We start from the raw sequence: 27346 nt of genomic DNA, 5'->3' as shown, positions 1-27346 counted from the left end.
AAATTAATATTTTTAAAATAAAATATATTTTTTAAAAAAATCAATTCGAGTGGGAGATTTGTCTCACAGATTGACACGCGAAACGATTTCAATTTCACAAGAGTTTTTTTTTTCTATATTTGCTTGTTTTTCCTAATTTTTATTAAGTAGTTTTTCATGATAAATAGTATATGAATTAACACAAAAACTCACGTGAGATCGTATCACGAGTCAATTTTGTGACACGGATATTCAATCCTATCTAGTTCATTAAAAAATATTATTACAATGTCAAAAATATTATTCTTCAAATTAAATATGGATCGGTCAAGTGATCTCACGAGTACAGTGCGTGAAATAATGTAACGAAAAACCTACTCATGAATGAATTAATAGTTATTTCATGTGTTTTGCCAAGATTTTCTTTTCTTGTGCCACATTAAATAATTTAGATTATGTTTTGAATTTTTTTATGATATTATTTATAACACAATAATATCCCTATATTATATTTTCATACCTGATGGTCCAAATTAGTTTATAAATATGTGCAAGTTTGGGTTTTTTTTTAAATCTGAAATAAGGTCATTAATAATTGTTTGAAAATGCAACTGTTGGATTAAAAAAAAATGCAACTGCTTGAAATTAAAAGAATAGTTTAAAAACTTTTTTAAAAAATAAGTATATTTTAAAACAAAAAACTCATATGAGATATCGTCTTATATGAAAATTTTGTGATCTTATAAAAAAAATTATTTTTTATATCAAAAATATTATTAAATATGGATCGGATATATAATTAAGAAATATTCTCTTGGAATAATCACCATAAGTTTCTTGGTTGGACTTTCTTTTTTTCTTTTTTAAAATCAGGTTTGGACTCTTTGTTTACAAAATATTATCTCTTGTATAATAATATTCATATCTCAGTGTATTATCTTTTAATATTTTGTGATATATTTTATGTTATTTTTAAAACATTATCCCTTTAATACTTTAAATTTTTTTAAATTATCTCTTACTTTACTTATTATACAACATATTAAATATTGATTTATAAACATATTAATATTTTACACATATAAATAATTTAGATACACAACAATACGTCTACTGAGTATAAATAGAACATAAATGCACAAAATATGACAATTTTCAGGATAATTAAAATACGATATAGAGATAATATAATTGCTTTACTTATATATGCTTTTCTAATACATTATTGTAAATATTTGTAATAACAAATATCGTACAACAAAAAATTACAGTTGTGGTAACAGTGTAACTCAAATCTTTTAAATCGTACAGCAATCCAAATAACATGTTTCGATTGTTCTAGTCAACAGAGACAATTATCGGGTACAACATATGCATTAGCCTATTTTCAAAGTATATAATATGATCAACATGTAAAACCTCCTTATTTTCATCAGCTTTCGAGACAAAATCGTTATATCAGAAAATCATCGATTTTCATTTTATTTCGATTTTATAAACAAATTAAAGAAACTTGTAAAAATGAAGCTCAAGCACCAATAGATAACAAGTACACACACCAAACTAATATTGCAAAATAGAGAAGTTCCATGGGCATATCCAAATTGTATTCAAGATCTTAAATTTTTCCAAAATCTATTGAGTTTCGAGAAAAGAAATGCATATGAAAACTGCAAAAAAAAAAAAAAAAAGAGGCAGAAACTAGAGAATACAAGATCCATCTGTCTCCATGTTTGGCCATGATGAATTCCTATAGACCTTGTTACTCTACCCATTTCTTTCGAAATCGGCAGATTTGGTTTCAGAATGCGGCGATAGAATGTTGTATTTCACTGGTGTTAAATTTTTCTAAGCTTGCTGGCTGCAAACTTGTAGGTTCTCCGTCTACTGCTTAGTTTTGCAAGATTTGAAAGTAGCAGTTTGTACTTGTTACTTCTTGAATGCCAGCGGGGGCCGGTTCTCATCTGAATTAGACACAAAACGTAATCGTCCTGCAAGAGTCGGGAAGGAAACACAATCTTGTAGCACCAATAGATATATATAACAGAAAACATTAGCATCAAATATTACAAAACATCAAGTTGAGATAGTTTTTACCTCTATGTCACCGGTGTCGTCATCTTGTAGTCGTCTGGGAGGCTGGTCAACTATGTACTCTTTCATGACCCAAATAGTCTCTCTGCCATATGGGGGCTTCCCTCTGTAGAAGATCAAAGAATTTTTGTATCCAATGCGGATATTGTTGTGATATATTTGTTGTTTAGTACCGTAGCACTTCCAATACCCGTTACCAGCTGCTCGATACAGTCGCTTCCGGTCTCTCGGGGTAAAAAAGTACCATGCATTATCTGCCAAACTTGGATATGCCACTGCATCATAGCTCAATTATAATTAAAAACAGGAAAACATAATCTTACAAGAGCCAAAGTACACATTAAAACATGCATATATACAATACACACAACATATCCATCAGCTTTGGTACATATTTAGCAATGTACTGTTTACATGGAGAATGTATTTGTTATACGAATTCCTGACACCACCCTTGATACGATATTCAAAAAAAATTTCAGCCGCAGACTGAGAACAAACACTTAGAACACCCGAAATCGAGACACTATCGATGATCGATCCCATTCATGTAAAGTGCCTAAATTCACATCAACAGCTGTCTAAACCCAGATACAATTTCATGAAATGGTGCCCTTAATTCCATTAATGAAGCATGTGTACTACCCGTGATCGTGTATTGTACACTAAGTTTATCAATCTTTCATCACAAATCCTGGATTCTGTCTCTAAACACCTATCTAATGCTCTCAAGTTCTTGGAAAAATTTGTTAAATTTTATGTAAGACTACGATGTAGACTAATGTGACACACAGAATGAATACACGAGGAAATTGAAACACTCATAGGAAGAACAGAGCATTACCACTCAAGTTCCGTGGATTATACATGTAAACATTGACTGTTTCTATACTGCTGTATGGGATCGGCTCGAAATTGATGAACTTCTTCAAATAGTCGTTAATGAGACTGTGGTCTTCTGGGGCGAAGCGAAACCCCGGCGGAAGATAAACTCGAACATATTGCCCTTTATCCGGGCCAAAAGCTATTTGATGCCAGCTGGGATACATGGAAACTTAAATTCTTGAAAGTGGAACGTCGGAAGAAGAGAGCGGGCAGTGGCTTATTTAATCTAGAATCTGAAATATATGCAAAAAAAATATATATATAGAATGGTTTGAAGATTGCTTACTTTCCCCCTTGAATTTTCTTCGGAAAAGAATACTAAACGCAGCAAGATTCACAAGTAACTGTATATAGCTTGAATATTAAATGGCTGCAAGATTTCTTAATTTGGGTTTCAATTTTCTTGGGGGAGAAGAATATGCAAGATTCACGGAAAAGAAAAGGCTAACAACGAAGATTAAAACCCCACTGATGAAGATGATCGGTTGGTCGAGTAAAATGTGGGAATTCGCAGAAGAAGTGGGAACAGATTCTGGATTGAAAACATTACCTGTTTAATGGCTCCAAGATTTCTCGACTTCGCTCTGAAATTTTCTTGGGAAAAAGGATACAACCTGCAGAAAAATGTCTGAGATAACAGAGTAGCTTGATGATTAAAACTCCATTGGTGAAGAACTAAAAGTTTTCCAGAAATTGCTTCGAGAGAATGAATCTTCTGGAGGGAAAGCAATGCTTGTTCAACGAGTGTAATTTTGGGAAATTTATATTCAGAAACTAGTTTTATTTGGTTCATGGCATGCGGTAAATCTGGCACAAGGTCTCCGCCTTGGTACGAAAGTATTGGTTCGACCCGGATTGAAAAGTAATTTATTCGTCACCAAAAAAAAAAATATATATTGGTTGGATAAATCGAGTCGAAAATATATATCACAAAATTGATCCGTGTGATCTTAGAAAATATACTTCTTATCCACCGAAAAACTAGTTTATATTGCAATAAATAATCAAAATCTATTAATTTTTAAATAATTTAGACAAATTTTTTTGTTTTTAATTATATAATTTAATTGTAAAAAAATTTACATCGTCGTGGTATAATCGCTTGATTCCATAATTTTTGGATAAATTTAAAGTTTAATAAATGAAAATTAAGCAAATATATGTTTGGAAGATAATATGCATTATTTCACGCCGAAATTTTAGTAAAATATAAAAAATTGCAAGACTATAAAATGATAAAGCTACTCTTAATTATTGTAGCTAACATTTATAAGTGTAAAATCAATTACTTATAATTTTATTATTATTACTATTATTAAATTTGTATTCATAAAATTTTTCAATTAATTAATTATATATATATATATATATATATTAAAAATATTTAAAGTAGCCCACAGATTGACCCACCTAACCCACATCTCACTTTGGGTTGGGTTGGGTTGGGTTGAGAAATTCTCCACCCACGTCGACTCGTGGGCCAACCCGTCATAGATAAGTTTTTGGCAGGCTTGCCCGTTTGAAACTGTTGATATGCCTTAATTGGTTTCTATTATTGCTCAACGTAAGATGCTCATGGTTGCCAATTTTGAGTTCTCAACGTGGTTTGTGCAGTAGAAAGCGATTGAAATTGCTCATGTTATAGTTAGGAATGCATGGTGTTTCCCTAATCCTTGTTCATGTGTGGGGATGATAATTTTAGTTATGGATTTCCTTGGAGTCTATTGTCTATATTATGATCTCTGTCTACAATCCACATCTGCATGTACCTTGGCCTATAGTTATCATCTGGTTTAAGACTTCTAATCGAGCGATATATTGACCCATGGGAATGAAATGTGTAAATTCCATAATTAATTTAAATAAAAAAATATTTCTGCATAAAACTTTGAAAATAAAACATTAAATTTTTTTACCATGTGTTCAAATAATCTTTTGCGTGAATAAAAAATTATGTCATATATGATGCTTCCTAGTTTATATATTTTTAAATCAAATTCTGAAAAATATAAATGAATAAATTTTTGTACATAAAATTTAGAAAATAAAAACAAAAAATCAAAATTAATCATCTGGTTGATGAACTCTTATCAAATTCATTAAATTTTAATGTAGAATTTGATAGGGGAAATTAATGATAGAAGCAATAAAATGCTTTTTTTTCCAAATAATTTACACGTGTATGTGACAAAGTATTGATGTATTATACATATCTTCAAATATCGATGTAGTAAAACATGTATTTAAAAAAGATATACTAATCGATCCATAATATAAATTGCATCAAATATTATTTCAATTTAGTAGAATACCTTGATGAACAGAATTTGATGGTGTTAGATGTGTGCTAGTACTCAAATGCTCAAAATTGATGTCAAAGTTTGATAAGATATTGGCTCTGATCGATACGTTTGTCGCACGTAGGCGCATCAACAACTGTCATAAACAATAAATTTGAAATTTTTTTAACTTGGTAATTGTAGTAGTACTTGAGAACGAAAAATATTTACGAGACAGTGTATAATACATCATCAAATTAAATAAAATTTTCTCAAGAAAATATTTTTTAACATTGCCTTGAAGATATAATTACAAATATCATAGAAGATTCTTACTATTTTCACAATATTATTAGTTGATTCCTCAATCCTTGTAGTTGGTGCAACAAAATTACTATAAGCTCCTACATTACCTCATTTTCCACTTAAGAATGATTTTACCAAAAAATTTTGGTTTTACAACTCTATGTAACAACCTACTTCAACCTTATATCTTATTAACTGCCTAAGTTGAAACTCCTAGTTAACTCTTACAAACGGTTGAGACATACGATCAAACAACCAACACAATACAAATATTCAGAAATAATGAATCATCATATCCAAATAGTCGAACAACTTTTCAAACGTTCGAGACAGAAACTGTTGAGTAGTTGGACAGAAACCCTTAATGATCATTGATAATCTGATAGATGTTCTTTGAAGTGATGACTGTTGAGCAGTAGTAAATATCAGTATGAAGAGTAATCGGAAATCTTTCAGAGAATGCAAGCTTGAAAAATTGCTTTGAATGCGTGTTCTTATAAATTTGTTAAGAACTTCAGTTCTTCTTGCCATTATCTATTTATAGTGTTTTTTTCATTTGCTTGTTCAACATTCGTCTGCAGCTCAATAAATTAGCATTAATGCAAAAACATTGTTGTTGTTATCATTTCTTGATTCATAGTATACTTCAATAAATGGGCAATTTGATATTTACCAAATGCGGAAAGAAATGGTCACTGAGGGCAAAAAGTAACCAGCTCTGCGCTATGTCTTTTTCGGCAAAGAGTATGATCTTCTGATTTCTTATTTGTAGTGCAAGATCAGTTAGTCAACTTTTCAGATAAAGTATGTGAGATCCTTTTAAGAAGTGTGGATTATATTTGAAGATATATTACTCAACATTTTTCAATGTACTTCGATATGGTGAACGATTGAGTAGTCCTTATTCCACAAATTTGTACGCTTGAGCGGTTAAGTAGATCAAATGAGCTGGTAAAACTGAAACAGTTGGATAGCTTTGCATCTTGAGACTAGTTGAACGACTTATTCTAAATCTTTAGTAGGATGGTCCAGTACTTTAATATACAGTAAATCCAAAATTAAGGAATCTAACAGTTTGATATTACCAAAACTTAGGAATTACAATTTAACACATCTAAAATAATTTAACACGTCTAAAATTTTAACTGCTCTGAAAATTATGATAGCTAAATTTGTTAATATCTTTAAGTTAAATGTAAAAAATACACAAAACAAATATTGTTTTTATTTTCATCTTAGTTTATATTTATATTTTTAGTTTTTGAAACAACTGATGTTTCTTAAGTTTTTTAAATTTTTTATAAAATATTTTAAATTTGTTTTAAGAATAAATATATGTTTGTACAATTATTCTATAAAAAAAATTTAGAGTTGACATGAAGTTTGGAAAACTATTAAAAAAAAATTTTATAGTTAAAAATATTTAAAAAGTTGTTTAAACAACTATTTTATAAAAATATTTTAGTGCTCTTTTAATCCAAGTTTTTTTATTCTATCAAAAAACATAAACTCAATTGTTCTTTAAAAATTATTCTCGGATAACAATTTTTTTTAAAAATATTTTACAAAAATCCAAACATATACTTTAATTTTTTTCCCTCATAAAACATTAAAAACATTTTTAAATTACTTATCCAAAAGATCCAAAAATATTTGGAGTTTATCCGCATATATAATATAAATAAATGTTGTTAATAACTAGATTGATATATTACACAATAAAAAATATATAAAATTACAGAAAAATCTTACTTTTGACATTAAATTTTAAAACATTGTGTTTTATCCCAAACTCGAAATTTTTTGGCAAAGGAAACATTTTTACATCTCAATACTTTTTATAATTTTGTGAAAAGATTGACCAATATTTTGTATATTCAATTACCCGTACTTAAAACTTTTTATAAAATATTAATAATTAAATTTTAAGTTCAAAATTAAATAATATATTATTTCATTTTTATTTATACATAATAAAATATCGTGACAAAACTGCATTAAAAATTTAGTCGTTGACATGAAAAAAGTATTGTATATGAATTTTTTTAAAGTGAAGAGAAATTTTATTATATAATCTTAAGGGATTACCGTCTATAACGATGGACTGGTGTGGTGTGTTGACATAAACTTCTTTCAGTAATGAAATGTTTGTTTACATATATTTCAATTTCAAGTTGAATTACATAATTTTAATTCACAAACGATTGAATTTTTTTTAAAAAAATTATTCGAAACCAAATGAGTTTTTATATAGTAATGTTTTACTACAATTTACAAGAACATGAACAAGGTGGATATGTATATATACATACACATATATCATAAGACCTATATATGCACACCAAATTTATATTTTGCAAGAGAAAGAAGGTTCACACGAATGACAATCTCTATCAGCATATCAAAACCCACACTGTTCAAGATCTTAAAAATCATTCCAAAAAGAAATGCACATGACAACTAAAAAAGAAGAAAACAAAAACAATGATCCATATATCATGTTGAATTCATAAAATCCTTCATTTTTTACTTTAAATTCGTCATCTTTGTTGATCAATGGGAGGTGACAATGTTGGTATCTTGAGCAGGAACTGTCGTGATCTCTGCTGCTACGAGACCATCGGACGGTTTGATTGTAGCGCCCGAGGAATGTTTTGCAGACTAGTACACTGGTGTTCAATTGCCACATGCTTGTTGGTTTTCTGTTTCTTAGTCCGGCACAGGACACAACCGTCCAACTGCAAGAAGACAAATTCAAGAGCTGCTTGCTTGGTCACAAAGAATATAGCACCAATGTTCAATATGCATAACAAAAAATGTAGAATCAAAAGTTGTTGCCAGCTTGTTAGCATCATCCTTATTGCCAATTGCGTACTCTTTCATGACCCAATTGGTTTTTTTGCCCTTTGGGGGACTCCCTTCGTAAAAGATTAAAGATTTTTTTGGATCCAATGCAGATACAGTTGTGATATATTTGTTTCACAGTACCACAGGCCTTCCAATACCCGTTGCCAGTTACTATTAGAGTAGATGCCCTGCAAGCCAACGGTTGGCTAGGGAATTTATTGACTCAAGTGTAATAGACAATCTTTATTTTAATATAATTTAACTTTTTATGGTCTTGTTTTACTTTATCTCTATACCCATGCAATCAGCATAGATAAAGTCCTTGATTATACTTTAATACAAATGAATCGTAATTCGATGTTGAAACTCATTTGTAAACACTGTATAATCTAAATTCGTTCCTAGTCGATTCAGCCCCCTAAAACATGGATAAAGGTCGCTTGAGCTCGAGACTAGCATCTGTGATGTGGTGTACTGCGTTTCTTGGTAAGGGCATAGAGATGTCCAAACATGCAGATGGATAGTCATATGATGATTATACCGAACAACCCTCCCTCGGACTTTCCAAGTGGTTATCATTCATCGAGAGGATAAGTCAGTGGTTATGATTGTACAACATTAGTCCTTACGACCCGGGACAACACTGAGGCTCTATATGCTAGGGCTGTGCTTTGACTCATTTACCGGCTCCAAGAGAGTCATCAGGTGGCGAGATTGGGTACAGTTGCGACACATGTAGGAGCCAGTGCATTGTAGTCGGGGATTCACTGCTCACCTACGGGTGTGAATAACCAATTGATCTGATGAAATAATAGTGCATGAAATCTCTGCCCAGAGTATGAGATGTACATGAGAGAAGGAGTTCTCCAGTTGTACATGCGATGCCACTATTTATTCTCAAAGATGTGTCACATAGTTTTCGAATTATTATGCAACCCTCGATGAACCAATGGTTGCAGATTCGATCGGGATATATGAGATGAAGGGACCGTACTGTACGTTAATCATAACCGACTGGTTCTTGCAGGCACTATCAGTGATACCTAGGGAGTCATAGGGCGATACTACTAGACGCTCTTACCATGATTCGATGGGTTTAATCAGAAAATAGTTTCTGACATTCTCGTGATCAAATGTTGGTGCATGGAATGGGGCAAATTAGGGTAAGCCCGAATAAAAGATTATTTCCTTAATCACAAAGAGTTGTGAACCCACAGTTAGCTGTATCCCTGAACCATTGAGGGTCACACAAGCACTGGTTTACTTGTTCCCATTGAGATAATGAATTCAATGAGTTGAATTTATAAGAAATAAGTTTGAATAAAGTTTATAAAACCTTATAGAATTTTTTGAGAGCATGACTTGTAAAACAGTCAAAGGGAGTACACCTGCCTTATTTAGACATTGGTGATCTCGAAATTAAAGTGTGCATCATAATAACATACAATTTGAAATTGTCACATCGATGATATTTGATCGTCGATTGGGATTATGATGAGATTAATATAATGAGAGCATGGATCATGGACTTGTAAGAGTATAAGCCCATCATGCAAATGTATTAAAGTTCAATTGGACTTTAACAATCAAATTATGTTTTAATTGAGTTAAAATATAACCCATTAAATTTTTATAAAATATGGTATTGATTTATGTAATATGAAAATATTCATGATACCATAATTTAAAAACTTGCACACAAAGCAAATAAAATTAATGCATGATATTCTTGAAAAGAAATATGCAAAAAAATCGAGATTTTCTTTGATATGGCATGAATTTAGAATCTTTAATTAATTTAATTAATTTGATTAATTAAGTAAATTAAGGATTAGAAATTAAGATAAGGATTTTGTTTCTTATTTTTGAAAAAAATGCATCCGAGAGTTTTTTAAAAAGAAAAGAGGTGCTGCTCTCGTTTTAATTATTCCTTGGGCAAGAAGAAGAACTTTCGGCTCTTCCCAAGCGGCTCTCATATCCTTTTGCAACAAAAATTTGGCTTAGATTATTGAATCGAATTTTTCGTGTTCTATCTCTACGCAAAACATATTCTAATTTTCGAGTACAAATTAGAAGAGGAACAAGTAATCTGGTCGTGGACCTGATTCGAAGATTAAAGAAGGAGATCAAAGAACGTTCGTAGGGATTTACAACAAGAGCTACGTCCGCTGATACCGGAGTAGTTAGAGCCAATTGAAAATTATTCACTAAGGTATATTTACTAAACATCTTATGTATGTTTATTTATCAAAAACCATACGAATGTCCAAATAATATTTTGAATGTCAAAAATTTTTTTTAAAAACTTTCGCTGCGTTTGGGCACGAGAGAAACCGAGATCCAATTGTGGTATCAGAGCCAGGTTCTCTTTATCGTATGGTTTAAATCATGTTGAATAATATTTCTAACCATACCAGAAAATTTTTCAGAAAATTGATGCACCATAAAAATTTATTTTTCCAGATTTTCGAAAAAAAAAAATTTGGACTGCCCGGAACTGTTTCGGGCAGTGCACTCTGCGCGCCTGCGCGCATAGTGCCGCACACGATGCGCGCAGCTGCCGTGCGCTCTGTGCGGAACGTCCGCACAGCGCGCGGCGTGCGGAACGTCTGCACTCAGCGCGCGCACCATGCGCGCGGCTGTGTGTGCAGGGCGGCGCGCACAGTGTCCTGCCACTGCCCGATACGATCGGGCAGCTCGGGTAGGTGCCCGAGCACGTCTCGGGCACCGTGCTGGATCGTGGGCTTGAATTGTTTGGGCCTAGAATGCGATTTTCTGATTTTACAAAATTTTAGATAAAATTGATATTTTATGAAAATTGTTCAATTTTTCCTTAAAATAAAATTTTACTAAATTTATAATTTTCTTCTAAGGTAAATAATTATAATATGATTTTAATATGTTTTTACAAGAAATCAATTATTATTGAATTAATTGAATTTATTTAATTTATTAAATTCTTTAATAATTGTGGTGGTTAGTGATAATATTATTAGATGCATGATTAATCAATTAATTAAATTTATTTAATTAATTGATGTTAATATTTGATATTAAATGCATGAAGGATTATCGAGAGCCTTGACCAATGTGTTAGATGCATGTTAGGATATTTTAATGTTTCATTCATTTTGTTAATATTTGATATTATTAAAGTGAGCATGGTTTATGGCCCGTTCCCACCCCATGAGATATATCCCTTATGTGACATGGTTATTTAAATGTAATTATTAGAAATAGTGGGAGATCAATACTGGAAGATGGTGGGCCCGATGTACAAGATGAAGACATGTAAAATATTGGAAGCACTTGTAATAGTTGCATTTGCATCCCTGCATTCACCTAGGTTTTGGACCTGGATCCATGTCTGGCTCACATGGATTTAATAATGTTGGCGATCGACCATCCTTATTTATTGTTGAATGTCATATTATGATATATGTATGTGATATATAGTATTATGCATGTATGTATATTATTAGTTAATATAGTTGCATGTATCCGGCAAATATACAAACATGGCACGCGCTTTTAAATTAAAATGATGAGACAATTTTAAAATTAAAATCCCTCATTTTGAATAAGATTCAAAATTTATATCAAACCGCAAAATTAAAATTTAAAAGAGTTTAATTTATTATTGTCTTCCATCAACCGTTGTTGCATATCGATCGCTACCCGCGGACAGTGTCTGGCTCATATTATTGGGGGGCCTGGACGCTGGAAAGCTGTGACTTCCACCGGACATATGATGTGAATTGAGTGGAACTCCCATGACTTCGGCTCATATTATTGGGGGAACTCATGGCGACCGTCTACTACAATTCAACATTGATGGGTCGGTTTGACACGCGAAAATAAACTGCGTCGTATTATTGAGTCCTTATTAAACGTGAGGCAAAACACGCGGAGGTTGCATAGAGATGCAATTGGATTCTACATTTTAGAAATTATGATTGGCTGATATTATTCGGGATTATAATTGACTAATTGGACTCTACGTGCCCACTACAATACGATTTTCTTTTTTCATCAGAGGGTGGTGAAAATGTCAAAATAATGGGAGGGAAATTTATAAAATAAAATCCATATTTTATATCTTAGAATTATTTTAAAATAATCAGCAACCCTTATTCTGTTTCCATATTCGTATATTTTCGATTTCGTCACATAATCCATTTTTGTTATTAACAAGCTAACTGAATCCAATTTTCAAGACTGGTTGGGAAAATTGTTCTGAATTCGGAGAAAATAGCATACACATTAATGTCACTCCTTTTGAACTGACCAAGCATGCAAGATGGTAGGACCATAGTATGCAAGCTAAAGTGTAACATGCTCGCTTCTATGTCAAATGAACTGTAGGGACAGTTTGAGAAAATGTTGAATGCTGTTGACATTCGAATACACATGCAAGAGTTGCATGGTACATGAAAATCGTACAGTGATGCACACCATTTTTAAAAGCTCATGATTACATGCATGCAAGATGGGGCTCTGGCCCATGAGCGTGGTGTACATATTGAAAGGGGATCGGTTAAGGTGCCCGCTTGCGCAACGGAAGTTTCAAAAATTGTTTTTCAACAAGAATTCGAGCACCCTAAACACTAACATGTGTAGCAAATACAATAAAACACAAAATGACATTCATAGTGTGTTAAAAAAATTACCTATCAATCACAAGGATTGATGTTTTGGCTCTAAACAAGTTGTAAACAACTTGGCTCTTGAAGGTAGACAATCTACAATCTTTCAACACCACTCCTTGCCCAAATGGACTCCTTCCTTCAAAATTAGGTCCACCACTAACAAAATAGAACCACTCTAATTTTGCACTAGAAAAATTAGAGCATTTTTCATTGAGAAGATTAAGCTTTCCTCAACAATTGAAGAAAGAAAATTGAAGGATAATTGTATTGCAAATTTCGGCCAAGGGGTTGGGGGAGGAGAGAAGGATGACTTTTCTTGGTTGTGTGAAAAATTGTTGTATATTCCAAAGGCATGTCATGACTTGGATACTGAAAAAGTAGCCTCCACCTTTTCACTTCCCATGCATGCAATTCTATTTGGGCTTGTAACAATTACAAGGCCCATTGAGTTTTATTTAAATGTATCAAACATATTTGAGATTAATTAAACCTTACTTGATTTTACTCAAGCCCACTAGTTAAATAATTATTTCCTATTGGGCTCTACAAGATCCAATATTGTTTAATTAATTCAACACTTGAATTAATTTAATTATTTAGACTCTACTAGGCCCACTAGTGTTTAATTAATTCAACACTTGAATTAATTTAATTTAGTCCATAATAATGTTTATGAAAATCACAATTTTCAAATACATTATTTGTTTGTTCAACTTTTAATTTAGGAACACTTACTCAAATTAAAAGTTACATTCTCCTTATAGAAGTCATACTTCTATTTTTATTTGTGCTTATAAACTCCTTTATAAGCCGTTTAACACATTGAACAATTTTACTTCTCAACGGGATCTAGAAAGTTAGCACTTGTGTGACCCTCAATGGTTCAATGATACAACTAGACGTGGGTTCACATCTCAATGTGATTCGGGACTAAACATGTCCTTATATGAGCATATCTCAGTTCCTCCATTCTTATTTATCAACTTCTTGATAATAAAAACTTCAGAACTCAAGTATGATAGTACCCAACCAATCATGTTAAACGCCTAGCAGCATCGCTTACATGATTCCCTAGGTATCAAATGATAGTGTCTGCAAGAACCATTCAATTATGGTTAGCGTCAGAGACGGATGTATTCTAGGAGCCCACTTTTTTAATATTTTAGCGACGGTTTTTTAAAAACCGTCGCTAATATTTGCGACGGTTTTAGTAAAACCATCGCCGATGGATCGGCGACGGTTTTAATTACACCGTCGCTACTAGTGACGGTTTATTCAAACAGTCGCTATCAGCGACTGTTTTTTGAAAAACCGTTGCTAATAGCGACGGTTGTTTCAAAAACCGTCGTACATCAATGTCTTAGTCCAATCAAGTCCCGTCCATTTACAGAAACATGGCAAGCTTTGAATTTGTGTTTATTTTGCACTTAATGCATAAAATTATGAGAACAACAGATACTCTTTGTCAAATTCTTCAAAAAAAAATCTCAAGACATTTTGACTGCTATCACATTTATCACTACTACCAAAACTTGCCTTCAAGAATTTAGAGAATGTGGGTGGAATGAATTTCTCCAGGAAGTTAAAGTTTTTTGCTCAAGAAATGAAATTGATGTACCTGACCTTGATTGTCTATATAAGATTGGACGTTCCTGTCGGCAAACTACAATAGAACATCATTACCACTTTGATGTTTTTAATGCAGCAATAGACTTCATTTTGATGGAGTTAAATACTCGGTTCAATGAGTCATCGGTGGAACTTCTTTCTCTTAATACAGCTTTAGATCCTAAAAATTCATTTGACTCATTTAACAGTGATGATATTTGCAAGCTTGCGAAGAAGTTTTATCCTGGAGATTTCACAGATCAAGAAATTGTTGCTTTGGAGTATGAATTGATACATTATAAACTTGATGTGATGCAGAATTTAAAGGTTTTTACACTTGTTGAGTTGTGTCAGCAATTGACCGAGAGTGGACGGTCAAGTGTTTATGTTATGTTGACTAGATTGATTCATCTTGTTTTGACATTACCTGTGTCTACTGCCATTACTGAAGGATGACTTTCTTGCCGATTGTTTGACACTCTATATTGAACGAGATTTAGCTAAACATATTGATGTAAATTCTATTATTGATGAATTTTATGTTTTAAAATCTCGTAGGGCACAACTTCGTTGAACGATATAATGTAAATTTTTTTTTAATAATATATAACTTATCATATTGACTTCAAGCCCCCCCCAACTTTTATTCCTGGATCCGTCCCTGGTTAGCGTACAGTACGGTCCCTTCAACTCATATATCCCGATCGATTCGACAACTATTAGTATATCGAGAGCTGTCAAAGAATCGATACTATGTGTCATGTCGTAGTTGCATAGTGTCTCGCAAGAACCATTCAATTATTGAGGACGCGCCGAGACATAGTGTCTCGCGCATATGCGCCGAGGAGGGTCGCGCATATGCGCGAGACGTGCAGCGTATAGATCGAGCCACCTAGCCTTCACATGCATATATATATATCAAAAACGAATTTTGGCCTTCAGAATTCAGAAACAAGAACGAGGGTTCCAGAGAAAATATGAATTTGAATTTTATTTTAGGAATTTGAAGTTTGTGCAAGATCCGCCCGTCAGAATTTCAATCCGACTTCAGTGCTGTGTTTCTATCGACGAGAGCTTCAACTGGACGTAAGTTTTATTACGTTTTGTTATGTTTCGAAAATATGATATAGAAGAAATCGGATATGATTCATATATGGTGTTCTCGATATGTTAGACATCGTATAATCGAAATCGGATTGAAGAACATATACCGTATGCAATTGTTATGATTTTCAGAGTTGATTTGATTGAGATTGATATCATATTTGTACTGTGATTGATCATGAGTTGTGGGAATTGATATCTGATTGATATTGTATTGCTGAGTATATTGAGATCATGTCGTTATGCTGTTGAAACAGAATTTGATCTAGTTCTGATTATATCCAGTATTGATTGAGTGGCGTATTGATATTATACTCCTCGATATTGTCATTGCCAGATTGATATTGACAGGCTTTGAATCCGAGACTTCGACAGAGTCAGATTGACAGAAAAAAAAGTATAAATGAATGTTGATCCGGGATTGCACCACTCGAGTTTGATTTAACTTGAGTTTCCCAAAATCACATACTTAATTGTCATTGCCTCGATATGTCGCAATGTCTGAGATTGATATGCTTAGTCTATTGAGTTATAGCAAAGCGTGTATTGAGTCATGGGCGGAGATGCCTAGTCATTGGCAGGATATGCCAAGTCTGTGGCGGATATGCCAAGACACTGAATGTTTGGTTTATATCGATGTTTGCTTAGGAGTTGATTTATTCATATCGCTGAGATTCGATATATGAGACAATGTCCAGGAACCGAGATCCCTAGATTAGAAATGAGTCGAGTCTGAGATGACGAGTCCAGAGTTTATTTACAGTTTTATATCGATACATGTCTTTCTGATTTGATACATGCTATTGATATCTGTTTCATGCTTTTATATTTGTTATATGATTGCATGTATACATTGTTTATACTGGGATGTATTTCTCATCGGAGTTATCCGGCTGTTCTTGTGTCTGTTGTGTGCATGACAACAGGTGGGACATGATCAGGATCCGGAAGAGGATGAGAGATTACGGTTAACGTGGAGATCCGAGCTCAGAAGTAGAATAGGATTAAGCACTTGATGTATAGTTGTTGAACCCTAGTTTGAGATAAAGAGATGTTGTACAAGACTTGTACTTTTATGTTGACATGTATATCAGATTGATTACAGTATGTTTCCGCACTTTCATTTTTTTAAAAAAAATTTATGTCCCACACTACTTAATTGTTATATTGAATCTTAATAATGATTAAGGAAATGAATTAGCGTCCGGGTCCCCACAGTTGTTCAATGCACTCTACAACGAGCACCTATCTGCATGTTCGGACATCACATTGTCCCCTACTAATGAAACATGGTACTCACATCGCAGATACTAGTCTCGAACTCGAGCGGCCTATATCCTTCTTAGCGGCGGCTGAATCGACTAGGAACTGTTTAGAATATATAGTATTGCAAATATGAGTTTCATGATACTCATCGGACACCTACTCTAACAATCTCCCACTTACACTAGAGTCAACTACCCATATGCTTCAAACCTATCGGTTCGCGATGCTTCTCGAATAATGGTCCAGGTAAAGGTTTAGTTAGTGGATCAGCAACATTATCTGCGGAGCCGACTTTGTCAATCGACACTTCTCCTCTTTCCACAATCTCTCGGAGGATGTGGTACTTTCTCAATACGTGTTTGGATTTCTGATGAGACATTGGCTCCTTTGCTTGAGCTACAGCTCCCGTGTTGTTACAAAACACCAGGACATGAGCAACTCCATTAGGAATGACGCCCAACTCTTGGACAAAATTCCTTATCCAAACAGCCTCCTTTGCTGCAGCTGATGCAATAATGTATTCGGCCTCAGTGGTGGAATCCGCAGTACTGTCTTGCTTGGAACTCTTGAGCATGAATATGAACCCAGAGGTTGACTTCGAGTCATCGATATCGCTTTGGAAGCTAGAGTCGGTATAGCCTTCCAATTTCAGTTCTCCACCCCAAGAGACCAAGAACAACTTATTGGTCCTTCTCAAATACTTGAGGATGTCTTTCACAGCTTTCCGGTGTGGAAGACCAGGATTCGATTGATATCTACTCACTACACTTAGTGCGAAAGCCACGTCAGGACGTGTATATATCATCTCATACATGATGCTACCAATCGCAGATGCATACGAAATGCGTGTCATCGCCGCTATCTCTGCATCAGTCTTGGGAGACATAGACTTAGATAGGGACACGCCATGACACTTTGGTAGATGTCCTCTCTTGGACTCATCCATCGAGAACCGCTTCACGACGGTATCAATGTATGTGGACTGGGTGAGATCAAGCAATCTTCTTGATCTATCTCTATAGATCTGTATTCCCAATAAAAAAGATGCTTCACCCAAGTCCTGCATCGAGAACTTACTCGCTAACCATATTTTAGTTGATTGCAACATTCCTACATCATTCTCAATGAGTAGAATGTCATCAACATAAAGCACAAGGAATATCACAGCACTCCCACTGACCTTCTTATACACACAGGGTTTCTAAGGATTCTTAGTAAAACAAACTCTTTGATTATACTATCGAATCTGAGGTTCTAACTCCTAGATGCCTGCTTTAGACCATAAATAGATCTTTGAAGTTTGCATACCATATGCTCACTTCGGACAGATGTAAACCCTTCAGGTTGAGATATGTAAATCTCTTCCTTAATATCCCCATAAAGAAAGGCTGTCTTGACATCCATATGCCATATCTCATAGTCATACCATGCAGCTATGGCTAGCAATATCCTTATAGACTTGAACATTGCAACTGTAGAAATGTTTCCTCAAAGTCAACTCCTTGTCTTTGAGTATATCATTTTGCTACCAATCGCGCTTTGAAGGTCAATACCTTCCCATCCGCCCCAAGTTTCCTCTTGTAAATCTATTTACACCCTATGGGAACAGTTCCCTCAGGTGGATCCACGAGATTCCACACTTGGTTCGAATGCATGGAATTCATCTCAGATTCCATTGCTTCAAGCCACTTGGATGAATCAGCATCAGATAATGCTTCCTTGAAGGTCAATGGATCACATCCATGATTAGGCTCATCATGGCCCTCTTCAATAAGCAGACTATAGCTCATAGGTGGTCTCGAGACTCTCTCGGATCTTCTAGGGGCTTGTATCTTCTCTCTTGGCTCTTCGGATGTGGGTTCTTCAATTGTGGATGTCTCTCGAAACTCTTCGATTTCTATCATCTCCCCTTTTCTATCCAATAGAAATTTCTTTTCCAAAAAAGTTGCATTCCTAGAAACAAACACCTTTGTTTCTTGGGGATGATAGAAATAATATCCAACTGAATTCCTTGGATATCCCACAAAGTAACATAAAATGGATCGACTATCCAATTTATCTCCCACTACCTGCTTCACATAAGCAAGGCATACCCATATTCTAAGATAAGAATATTTGGGAGGCTTACCCATTCATATCTCATATGGTGTCTTATCAAATGCCATTGAATGGACATTGTTCAACAACAGTGCCGCTGTCTCAAGCGCATATCCCCAAAAGGATGGCGGCAACTCCGTGAACCCCATCATAGACCAAACCATGTCCATCAAAGTCCGGTTATGACGCTCCGAAACACCATTCAACTGTGATGTAGCAGGCAGAGTCACTATGAGAGAATCTCATTCACCATAAGATACTCTTGGAACATGGCACTCAAGTACTCACCACCTCGATCCGATCAAAGTAACTTGATGCTTCGTCCCAACTGTTTCTCTACTTCACTTCTGAATTCTTTGAACCTTTCAAAGGCTTCAGACTTGTATTTCATCAAATACACATACCCATATCTCGAAAAGTCATCGGTAAATGGGATGAAGTATGCATGTCCATGCTTAGTGGTGATACTAAGCGGATCGCACTCATCGGTATGGATCAAATCCAATAACCCTTTTGCTCACTCCACATGGCCCTTAAAGGAAATTTTGGTCATCTTTTCTTTTAGACCAGATTCACAAGTTGGGAGAGAATTAATATCAGACATATCAAACATGCATACTCCCACTAGCTTGTTCATCCTTCTTAGGGAAATATGTCCTAATCGAGCATGCCATAATTGTGCCGAATTCGGAGTATCTTGTTTTCGTATGTTTGTTGTTGTTATTGCTTAGACATTTTTTAGTGGAATATCTTTCAATTTTAAGTTATAGAGATCGTTTTCAAGTTCTCCGGTACTAATTAAACATTCATTCTTGTAAATGTTGTAAACACCTTTGCTAAATAAACAAGAATATCCATCTTTATCAAGCATAGAAATGGAAACAATGTTTTTCACCAAATCCGGTACAAACAAAACATATCTTAAAATTAACTTAAAATCATTGTTCAATAATAAGTAAACATCTCCTACGGCCTTGGCAGCAACTCTTGCTCCATTGCCCATCCTCAAGAAGGTCTCACCTTCCCTTAGTCTCCTACTTCTTCCCATCACCTGCAAATTATTACAGAGATGTGAACCACAGCCGGTATGCAATACCCAAGAAGTAGAGTTAATTGACATGTTTATTTCAATATAGAACATACCATTTCCAGAACTCTTCTGGGCAAGATATTCTCTACAATTACGCCTCCAATTTCCAGGCTTCTTGCAGTGGTGACAAACATCAGCAGTCTTGTCAGCCTTTACTGGTGTGGCTGCCACAACGGGATTCGGAGCTTGCCTCTTCAAGGGCACGTTCTTCTTGGGACGTTGGAAAGAACACTTCTTTCCCTTCCCAGGTGGACCAGTCTTCGTACCAGATGAAGAACCCCACATAAAGAATCGGCTTCTCTTTCTTGATGGTGGACTTAAAGGTCACAAGCATGTTCACCAACTCCTTAAGGGTAGGCTCTAGCTTGTTCATGTTGAAATTCACCACAAAAGGATCAAATGAGCTAGGCAGCGACAGGAGTAACACGTCGGTGGTCAACTTCGAAGGCAACATCAGATCCATGCCAACGAGCTTGTCCACGAGCCCAATCATCTTTAGGCCATGCTCATGGACCGAAGCCCCATCTCGCATGCGTAAAGTGATTAGCTCCTTGACGGTAGCATGCCTAAGAGGCCGTGTTTGCTCACCAAAGAGCTCCTTGAGATGCAAATGAATGTCAGCAGCACTCTTTGCATCCTCAAAATGCCTCTGCAGCTCATCATTCATAGAAGCCTGAATATAACACTTAGCTCGCAAGTCATGGTCAAACCAATCCTTGTAAGTCTGCAATTCCTCAGGAGTGCAGCTAGTCGGAGCCTCAACAAGGGGCGACTCAATAAGTGTATATGCCATCCTTTCCGAATTCAAGAAGATTTGCAGATTTCTTAGCCAATTGAGGTAATTAGGTCTGGTTAATACGTGTTTGTCGAGTATTGCAGATAGCGGATTGCGAATCGAAGACATTGTCAAAAATGTACTGAAAAGTAAAACAGATAAATGTTAATGACTATTTTAAAATATTTAGTAAGATATAAAGTATGGAATTTTACTTCATAAATTTTCGCTCCCACTGTTTTGACATTTTTCATTACCCTTTAGTGAAAACAGGAAACTCTTTTTCTCAGTAGATACGTAAGATCCAATTAGCAAATCATGATCCCGAATAATATCAGTCAATCATAATTCCTAAAAGATAGTTTTCAATTGCATTATCATGCAACCCTCTACGTAAACTTTTGTCTCACGTTTGATTAGGACCCAATAATATGACGTCGTTCATCTTTACGTGTAAAGCCTTACCCATCGATGTTGAACCTTAATGGACGGTCGCCATGAGTTTTTCTCAATAATATGAGCCGAAATCATGGGAGTTCCACGTAGTTCACATCACTATGTCAATGGATATCTCAGCTTTCCGGTATCCAGGGTCCCCCCAATAATATGAGCCAAGCCCTGAACACGGGTAGCATTCATAACGCACCCATTGTCGATGGAAGACATGGAAATTATAAACAACTTTATAATTCTCCTTTTCGGGCTTGATATTAATTTTGAATCTTATTCAAAATGAGGGTTTTTAATTTTGAAAGGTCTCATCATTAATTTTATTTAAAAGCTCTCCATGTTTGATCATATGTTTGCCGGATTCATGCAACTTTGTTATTATCATAATAATAACGCACATACTCATTATTTATAACATATAATGCATATATTATAAACAGTAAACAAAACGAGGATGATCAACCCCCCAATAACTAATGGCCCGTGTGAGCTAAACACGGGCCTAGGTCCAATCCTAGGGAAATGCATGGGATGCAAATACAACTTTTACATAAGCCTCCAATATTTACATGTCTTCGATCTTCATAATCATCAAGACCACAATCTTCCAATCTTGATCTTCCACTATACTAATATTTACAAATAAATATTAATGGCAAATAGGGATACATCTCATGGGGTGAGAACGGGCCATAAACCAAGCCCACTTATAAATTGATAATTATTACAATCATTCAACACAAAATATCATAGCATACACCTAGCAAATTGGGTTTGGGCTTTTGATCATCCTTCATGCATAATATCACATATCATACACAATCAATTAATTATCACAATAATCAATTGATTCAATATTATATATCTTGATCTAATCACTAACCGACACGATTATAAACTAAATCAACAAAGTATACAAACTCTTTTGTCTACTTTCTAATTAATTTATTTATAACCGAATTTCTTGTAAATCATCATTTACTATAAATAATTATAGTCCAACTTCAATTATTTAATTTATGAGAAAATATGTACAACTTTTGTAAATTTAAACTTATGGGCCCAAAAATCATTTTTCACCAAAAAACATTTTGGCTCATTTAAATTCACAAATTGTGTTGGCCATCTAATGACCCAATAACTTCAAGGCCCATGGCACTTTGATATTCCAAAACACTTTTGGAAACCCTAGCCGTCATCGTCGTCGCCGGAACTCCGTCGCCGGATTCCGGCCAATAAATATATATTTTTATTTTCAATAGGGTGTTCGGGCAGCCCCTTCGGCTGCCCTTGTTGCCCGAAATGGGCAGCCCCACGGGCAGCCCGAGCTGCCCGAAATGGGCAGCAACAAGCTGCCTGAAATACCCCTTTCATTGGCCTTGATTTTTGTTGCAAAAATTTATCTCATGCGGTTAGAAATTGACCTCAATATAATATCATGTATATGCTACACAAAATAGCAATCATAGCTCTGATACCACTTGAAAAGGGATCGGTTAAGGTGCCCGCTTGCGCCACGGAAGTTTCAAAAATTGTTTTTCAACAAGAATTCGAGCACCCTAAACACTAAGATGTGTAGCAAATATAATAAAACACAAAATGACATTAATAGTGTGTTTAGAAAATTACCAATCAATCACAAGGATTGCTGTTTTGGCTCCAACCAAGTTGTTTATGGCTCTTGAAGGTAGACAATCTACAAACTTCCAACACCACTCCTTGCTCAAATGGACTTCTTCCTTCAAAATTAGGTCCACCACTAACAAAATAGAATCACTCTAATTTTGCACTAGAAAAATTAGAGCATTTTTCATTGAGAAGATTAAGCTTTCCTCAACAAATGAAGAAAGAAAATTGAAGGAGATTTGTATTGCAAATTTCGGCCAAGGGGTTGGGAGGAGAGAAGGATGGCTTTTCTTGGTTGTGTGAAAAATTGTTGGGTATTCCAAAGACATGCCATGCCTTGGATATTGAAAAAGTAGCATCCACCCTTTCACCTCCTATGCATGCAATTTTATTTGGGCTTGTAACAATTACAATGCCCATGTAATTTTATTTAAATGTCTCAAACATATTTGAGACTAATTAAACCTTACTTGATTTTACTCAAGCCCACTATGTAAATAATTATTTCCTATTGGGCTCTACAAGACCCAATATTGTTTAATTAATTCAACACTTGAATTAATTTAATTATTTGGACTCTACAAGGCCCACTAGTGTTTAATTAATTCAACACTTGAATTAATTTAATTTAGTCTATAATAATGTTTATGAAAATCACAATTTTCAAATACATTATTTGTTTGGCCAACTTTTAATTTAGGAACAATTCCTCAAATTAAAAGTTACATTCTCCTTATAGAAGTCATACTTCTATTTTTATTTGCGCTTATAAACTCCTTTATAAGCCGTTCAACACATTGAACAATTTTACTTCTCAACGGGATCTAGAAAGTTAGCACTTGTGTGATCTTCAATGGTTCAATGATACAACTAGCCGTGTGTTCAAATCTCAATGTGATTCGGGACTAAACATGTCCTTATATGAGCATACTCCAGTTGCTCCATTCTTACTTATCAATTCCTTGATAATAAGAACGTCAGAACTCAAGTATGATAGTACCCAACCAATCATGTTAAACGCCTAGCAGCATCGCTTACATGATTCCCTAGGTATCAAATGATAGTGCCTGCAAGAACCATTCAATTATGGTTAGCGTACAGTACGGTCCCTTAAACTCATATATCCCGACCGATTCGACAACTATTGGTATATCGAGAGTTGTCAAAGAATCGATACTATGCGTCATGTCGTAGTTGCATCGATGGTGTAATCTATGAAACCCTTTTAATAATTACCACCATACTCTGATCAGAGATTTCATATTACATATACATGTGATCACATAGGATATCCATACGCGAAGGTAAGCAGTGAATCCCCGACTACAATGCATCGACTCCTATATGTTTCGACAAAACACCCAACCTTGCCACCTGATGACCCCATGAGAGTCGGTAAACAAGTCAAAGTGCAAGGTATGAGTATGTTTATGAAACACAAATCTGAAGCACATATGATTGGGCTTATTGAGAATGTGGTGGGCCTGAGATATGTGATTCCTAACGAGTTAATTGATGACATCAATTTGTTGTCTTTCTCTTCCTCATTTGACGGGGTTATGATGAACTTCAATTTGAATAAGATAGATGATAGCCTTGAATAGCTAGTTAATATGCTTATGACTTATGAGATCACCATAAAACATGAAAATGTTGTTTTTCTAATGGGCCTCTCGTCAGGACGAAAAATGGCCCACAAGGTAAGGGAAAAAAATGTTATGCTCCTCACAAGAAAAACAATCACAATAAGAGGCAAATTCTTAAGGACACTTAAAGGGCCTACAAAGCCTGAAAAGTCAGAACATATTTATTTCACTGCAAGAAATCCGGACATAAGAAATTATATGCGCCAGAAATGTTCTAGAAATGATAAGTGAATGTACAAGTAAATAGGATTTCAACAACAAACAAAAGAAAATTAGATGATCCAAATCTCGCACAACATAGTCTATTGGATTTGATCCACACTTACATTTGTGGCCCGCTAAGTTTTAGCACAAAATATGGTCAATCCTACTTCATTACCTTTACTGATGACCATTCGAGGTATGAGTATGTTTATGAAACACAAATCTGAAGCATTTGAAAGGTTCAAAGAATTCAGATCTGAAGTAGGAAAACAGCTAGAAAGGAGTAGTAAGACACTTCGATCTGATCGATGGAGAATACTTGAGTGCTGGATTTTTTAGTTATCTAAAAGAGAATAATATTCTCTCACAGTGGACTCCACCAGCAACACCACAATTGAATGGTGTTTCTGAACGTCGTAATCGAACCTTGATGGACATGGTTCGATCCATGATGAGATTCACTGAATTACCTATATCATTTTAGGGCTTTGCGCTTGAAACTGCGGCAATGTTGTTGAATAATGTCCATACTAAAGCAGTGGATAAAACACCATATGGGATTGGATGGGAAAAACTCTCAAATATTCTTACATGAGAATATCGGGATGTCCTGCTTACATGAAGCAGACAGTGGGAGACAAATTGGATAGTAGATCCACTTTGTGCTATTTTGTAGGATATCCAAAGAATTCTGTTGGATATTATTTCTATCATCCCAATGAAGCAAAAGTGTTTGTTTCAAGAAATACCACCTTTTTGGAAAAGAAATTTCTACTAGATAGAAAAGGCAAGATGATAGAGCTTGAAGAAATTCAAGATACTCCCTCAACTGTAGAAGTTGAACCTAATCCCCAACAACCAGTAGTTGAAGTACAAGTACCTAGAAGGTCTGATAGGGTTATTAGACCACCTGCAAAATACACACTTCTTCATGAACAAGGTCATGATGAGCCTAGTGTTGGATGTGATCCAATGAACTTCAAAGAAGTAATATCTGATACTGATTCAACCAAATGGCTTGAAGCCATGCAGTCTGAAATGGACTATATATAATCAAACCAAGTCTGGTAATTGGTGGATCCACCTGAGGGAATCGTTCCCATAGGATGCAAATGGATCTAAAAAAAAAAGCTTGGGGCGGATGGGAAGGTATTGACCTTCAAAGCAAGACTGGTTGAAAAAGGTTATACTCAAAGGCAAGGAATTGAATATGAGGAAACTTTTTCAGTAGTTGCTATGTTTAAGTCCATTAGAATACTAGTAGCCATAGCAGCATGGTATGACTATGAGATATGGCAAATGGATGTAAAGACTGCATTCCTAAATGGAGACATCAAAGAAGAAATTTATATGTCTCAACCTAAGAGATACATATCAGTAGGAAGTGAGCATAAGGTATGCAAACTTCAGAGATCAATATATGGTCTCAAGCGCGTCAAGGAGTTGGAACCTCAGATTTTATAGCACTATCAAGGAATTTGGTTTTGCTAAAAATCCTGAAGAACCATGCGTGTACAAGAAAGTTAGTGGGAGTGCAGTGACATTCATAATACTTTATGTTGATGATATCCTGCTATGGAAATGATGTAGGATTACTGCAATCAACTAAAGTATGGTTAACAAGTAAATTCTCCATGAAAAATGGGTGAATCATCTTATGTATTGGGAATATTAATCTATAGAGATAGATCGAAGAGGATGCTGGGGCTCACCCAAGCCACCTATATCGAAACCATTTTGAAGCGATTCTCAATGGAAGAGTCCAAGAGATGATACTTACCAATGTATCATGGTGTTACTCTATCTAAAGCTTTGTGTCCCAAAACTGATGAAGAGATAGAGCTGATGACACGTATTTCATATGCGTCAGCCATTAGTAGTATCATATGTATGGTATGATATAGACACGTCCTGATGTTGCTTACGCTCTGAGTCTTACAAGCAGATATCAGGCGAACCCTGGTCCCATGCATTGGAAGGCCGTGAAAGATATTCTTAAGTACTTAAGAAGGACTAAGAACTTGTTCATGGTCTATGGGGGTGGAGAATTGAAATTGAAAGGCTACACCGATTCTAGCTTCCAATGTAACGTAGTTGATTTGAAATCGACATCTGATTTTGTATTCATGCTAAATGGTGCGACTGTCTCTTTGAAAAGTTCTAAGCAAGACACCGTTGCAGATTCCGCCACTGAAACTGAATACATTGCTGCATCCGCTGCAGCCAAAGAGGCAGTTTGGATGAGGAATTTTGTCCAAGAGTTGGACGTTATTCTTAATGGAGTTGATCCAGTCCCAGTGTACTGTGACAACACTGGTGCCGTTGCGCAAGCAAAGGAACTAAGGTCTCATCAACGATCCAAACATATACTGAGGAAGTTCCATATCATACGGGAGATTGTGGGAAAAGGAGACATATCAGTCTAAAGAGTCCCCTCTGCA

The 27346-nt window shown here is 35.0% G+C and overlaps 2 protein-coding genes across 3 annotated transcripts; one reads left to right on the top strand and one right to left on the bottom strand.

Moving 5' to 3' along the window:
* Nucleotides 1-1576: 1576 nt before the first annotated feature.
* Nucleotides 1577-3715, bottom strand: LOC142556544 (NAC domain-containing protein 1-like). 2 transcript variants are annotated; one of them, XM_075668003.1, is made up of 4 exons: nucleotides 3509-3715; nucleotides 2918-3191; nucleotides 2077-2348; nucleotides 1577-1970 (listed from the first exon to the last, which is right to left on the bottom strand). In XM_075668003.1, exons 2-4 carry the CDS (start codon nucleotides 3120-3122, stop codon nucleotides 1818-1820), a joined length of 630 nt encoding a protein of 209 aa, XP_075524118.1. In that variant the 5' UTR covers nucleotides 3123-3191; nucleotides 3509-3715; the 3' UTR covers nucleotides 1577-1817. The 2 variants fall into 2 exon arrangements, with proteins under 2 accessions (XP_075524118.1, XP_075524119.1); XM_075668004.1 differs by having other exon boundaries at nucleotides 2918-3715.
* Nucleotides 3716-14761: 11046 nt separating this feature from the next.
* On the top strand, nucleotides 14762-15103 carry LOC142504397 (uncharacterized). Its single transcript, XM_075617270.1, has one exon. It carries the CDS (start codon nucleotides 14762-14764, stop codon nucleotides 15101-15103), a length of 342 nt encoding a protein of 113 aa, XP_075473385.1.
* Nucleotides 15104-27346: the final 12243 nt, after the last annotated feature.

This window comes from Primulina tabacum, chromosome 9, assembly GCF_025594145.1.
Source record: "Primulina tabacum isolate GXHZ01 chromosome 9, ASM2559414v2, whole genome shotgun sequence".
NCBI lineage: Eukaryota > Viridiplantae > Streptophyta > Magnoliopsida > Lamiales > Gesneriaceae > Primulina > Primulina tabacum.
This window is presented reverse-complemented; position numbering and strand designations above follow the sequence as displayed.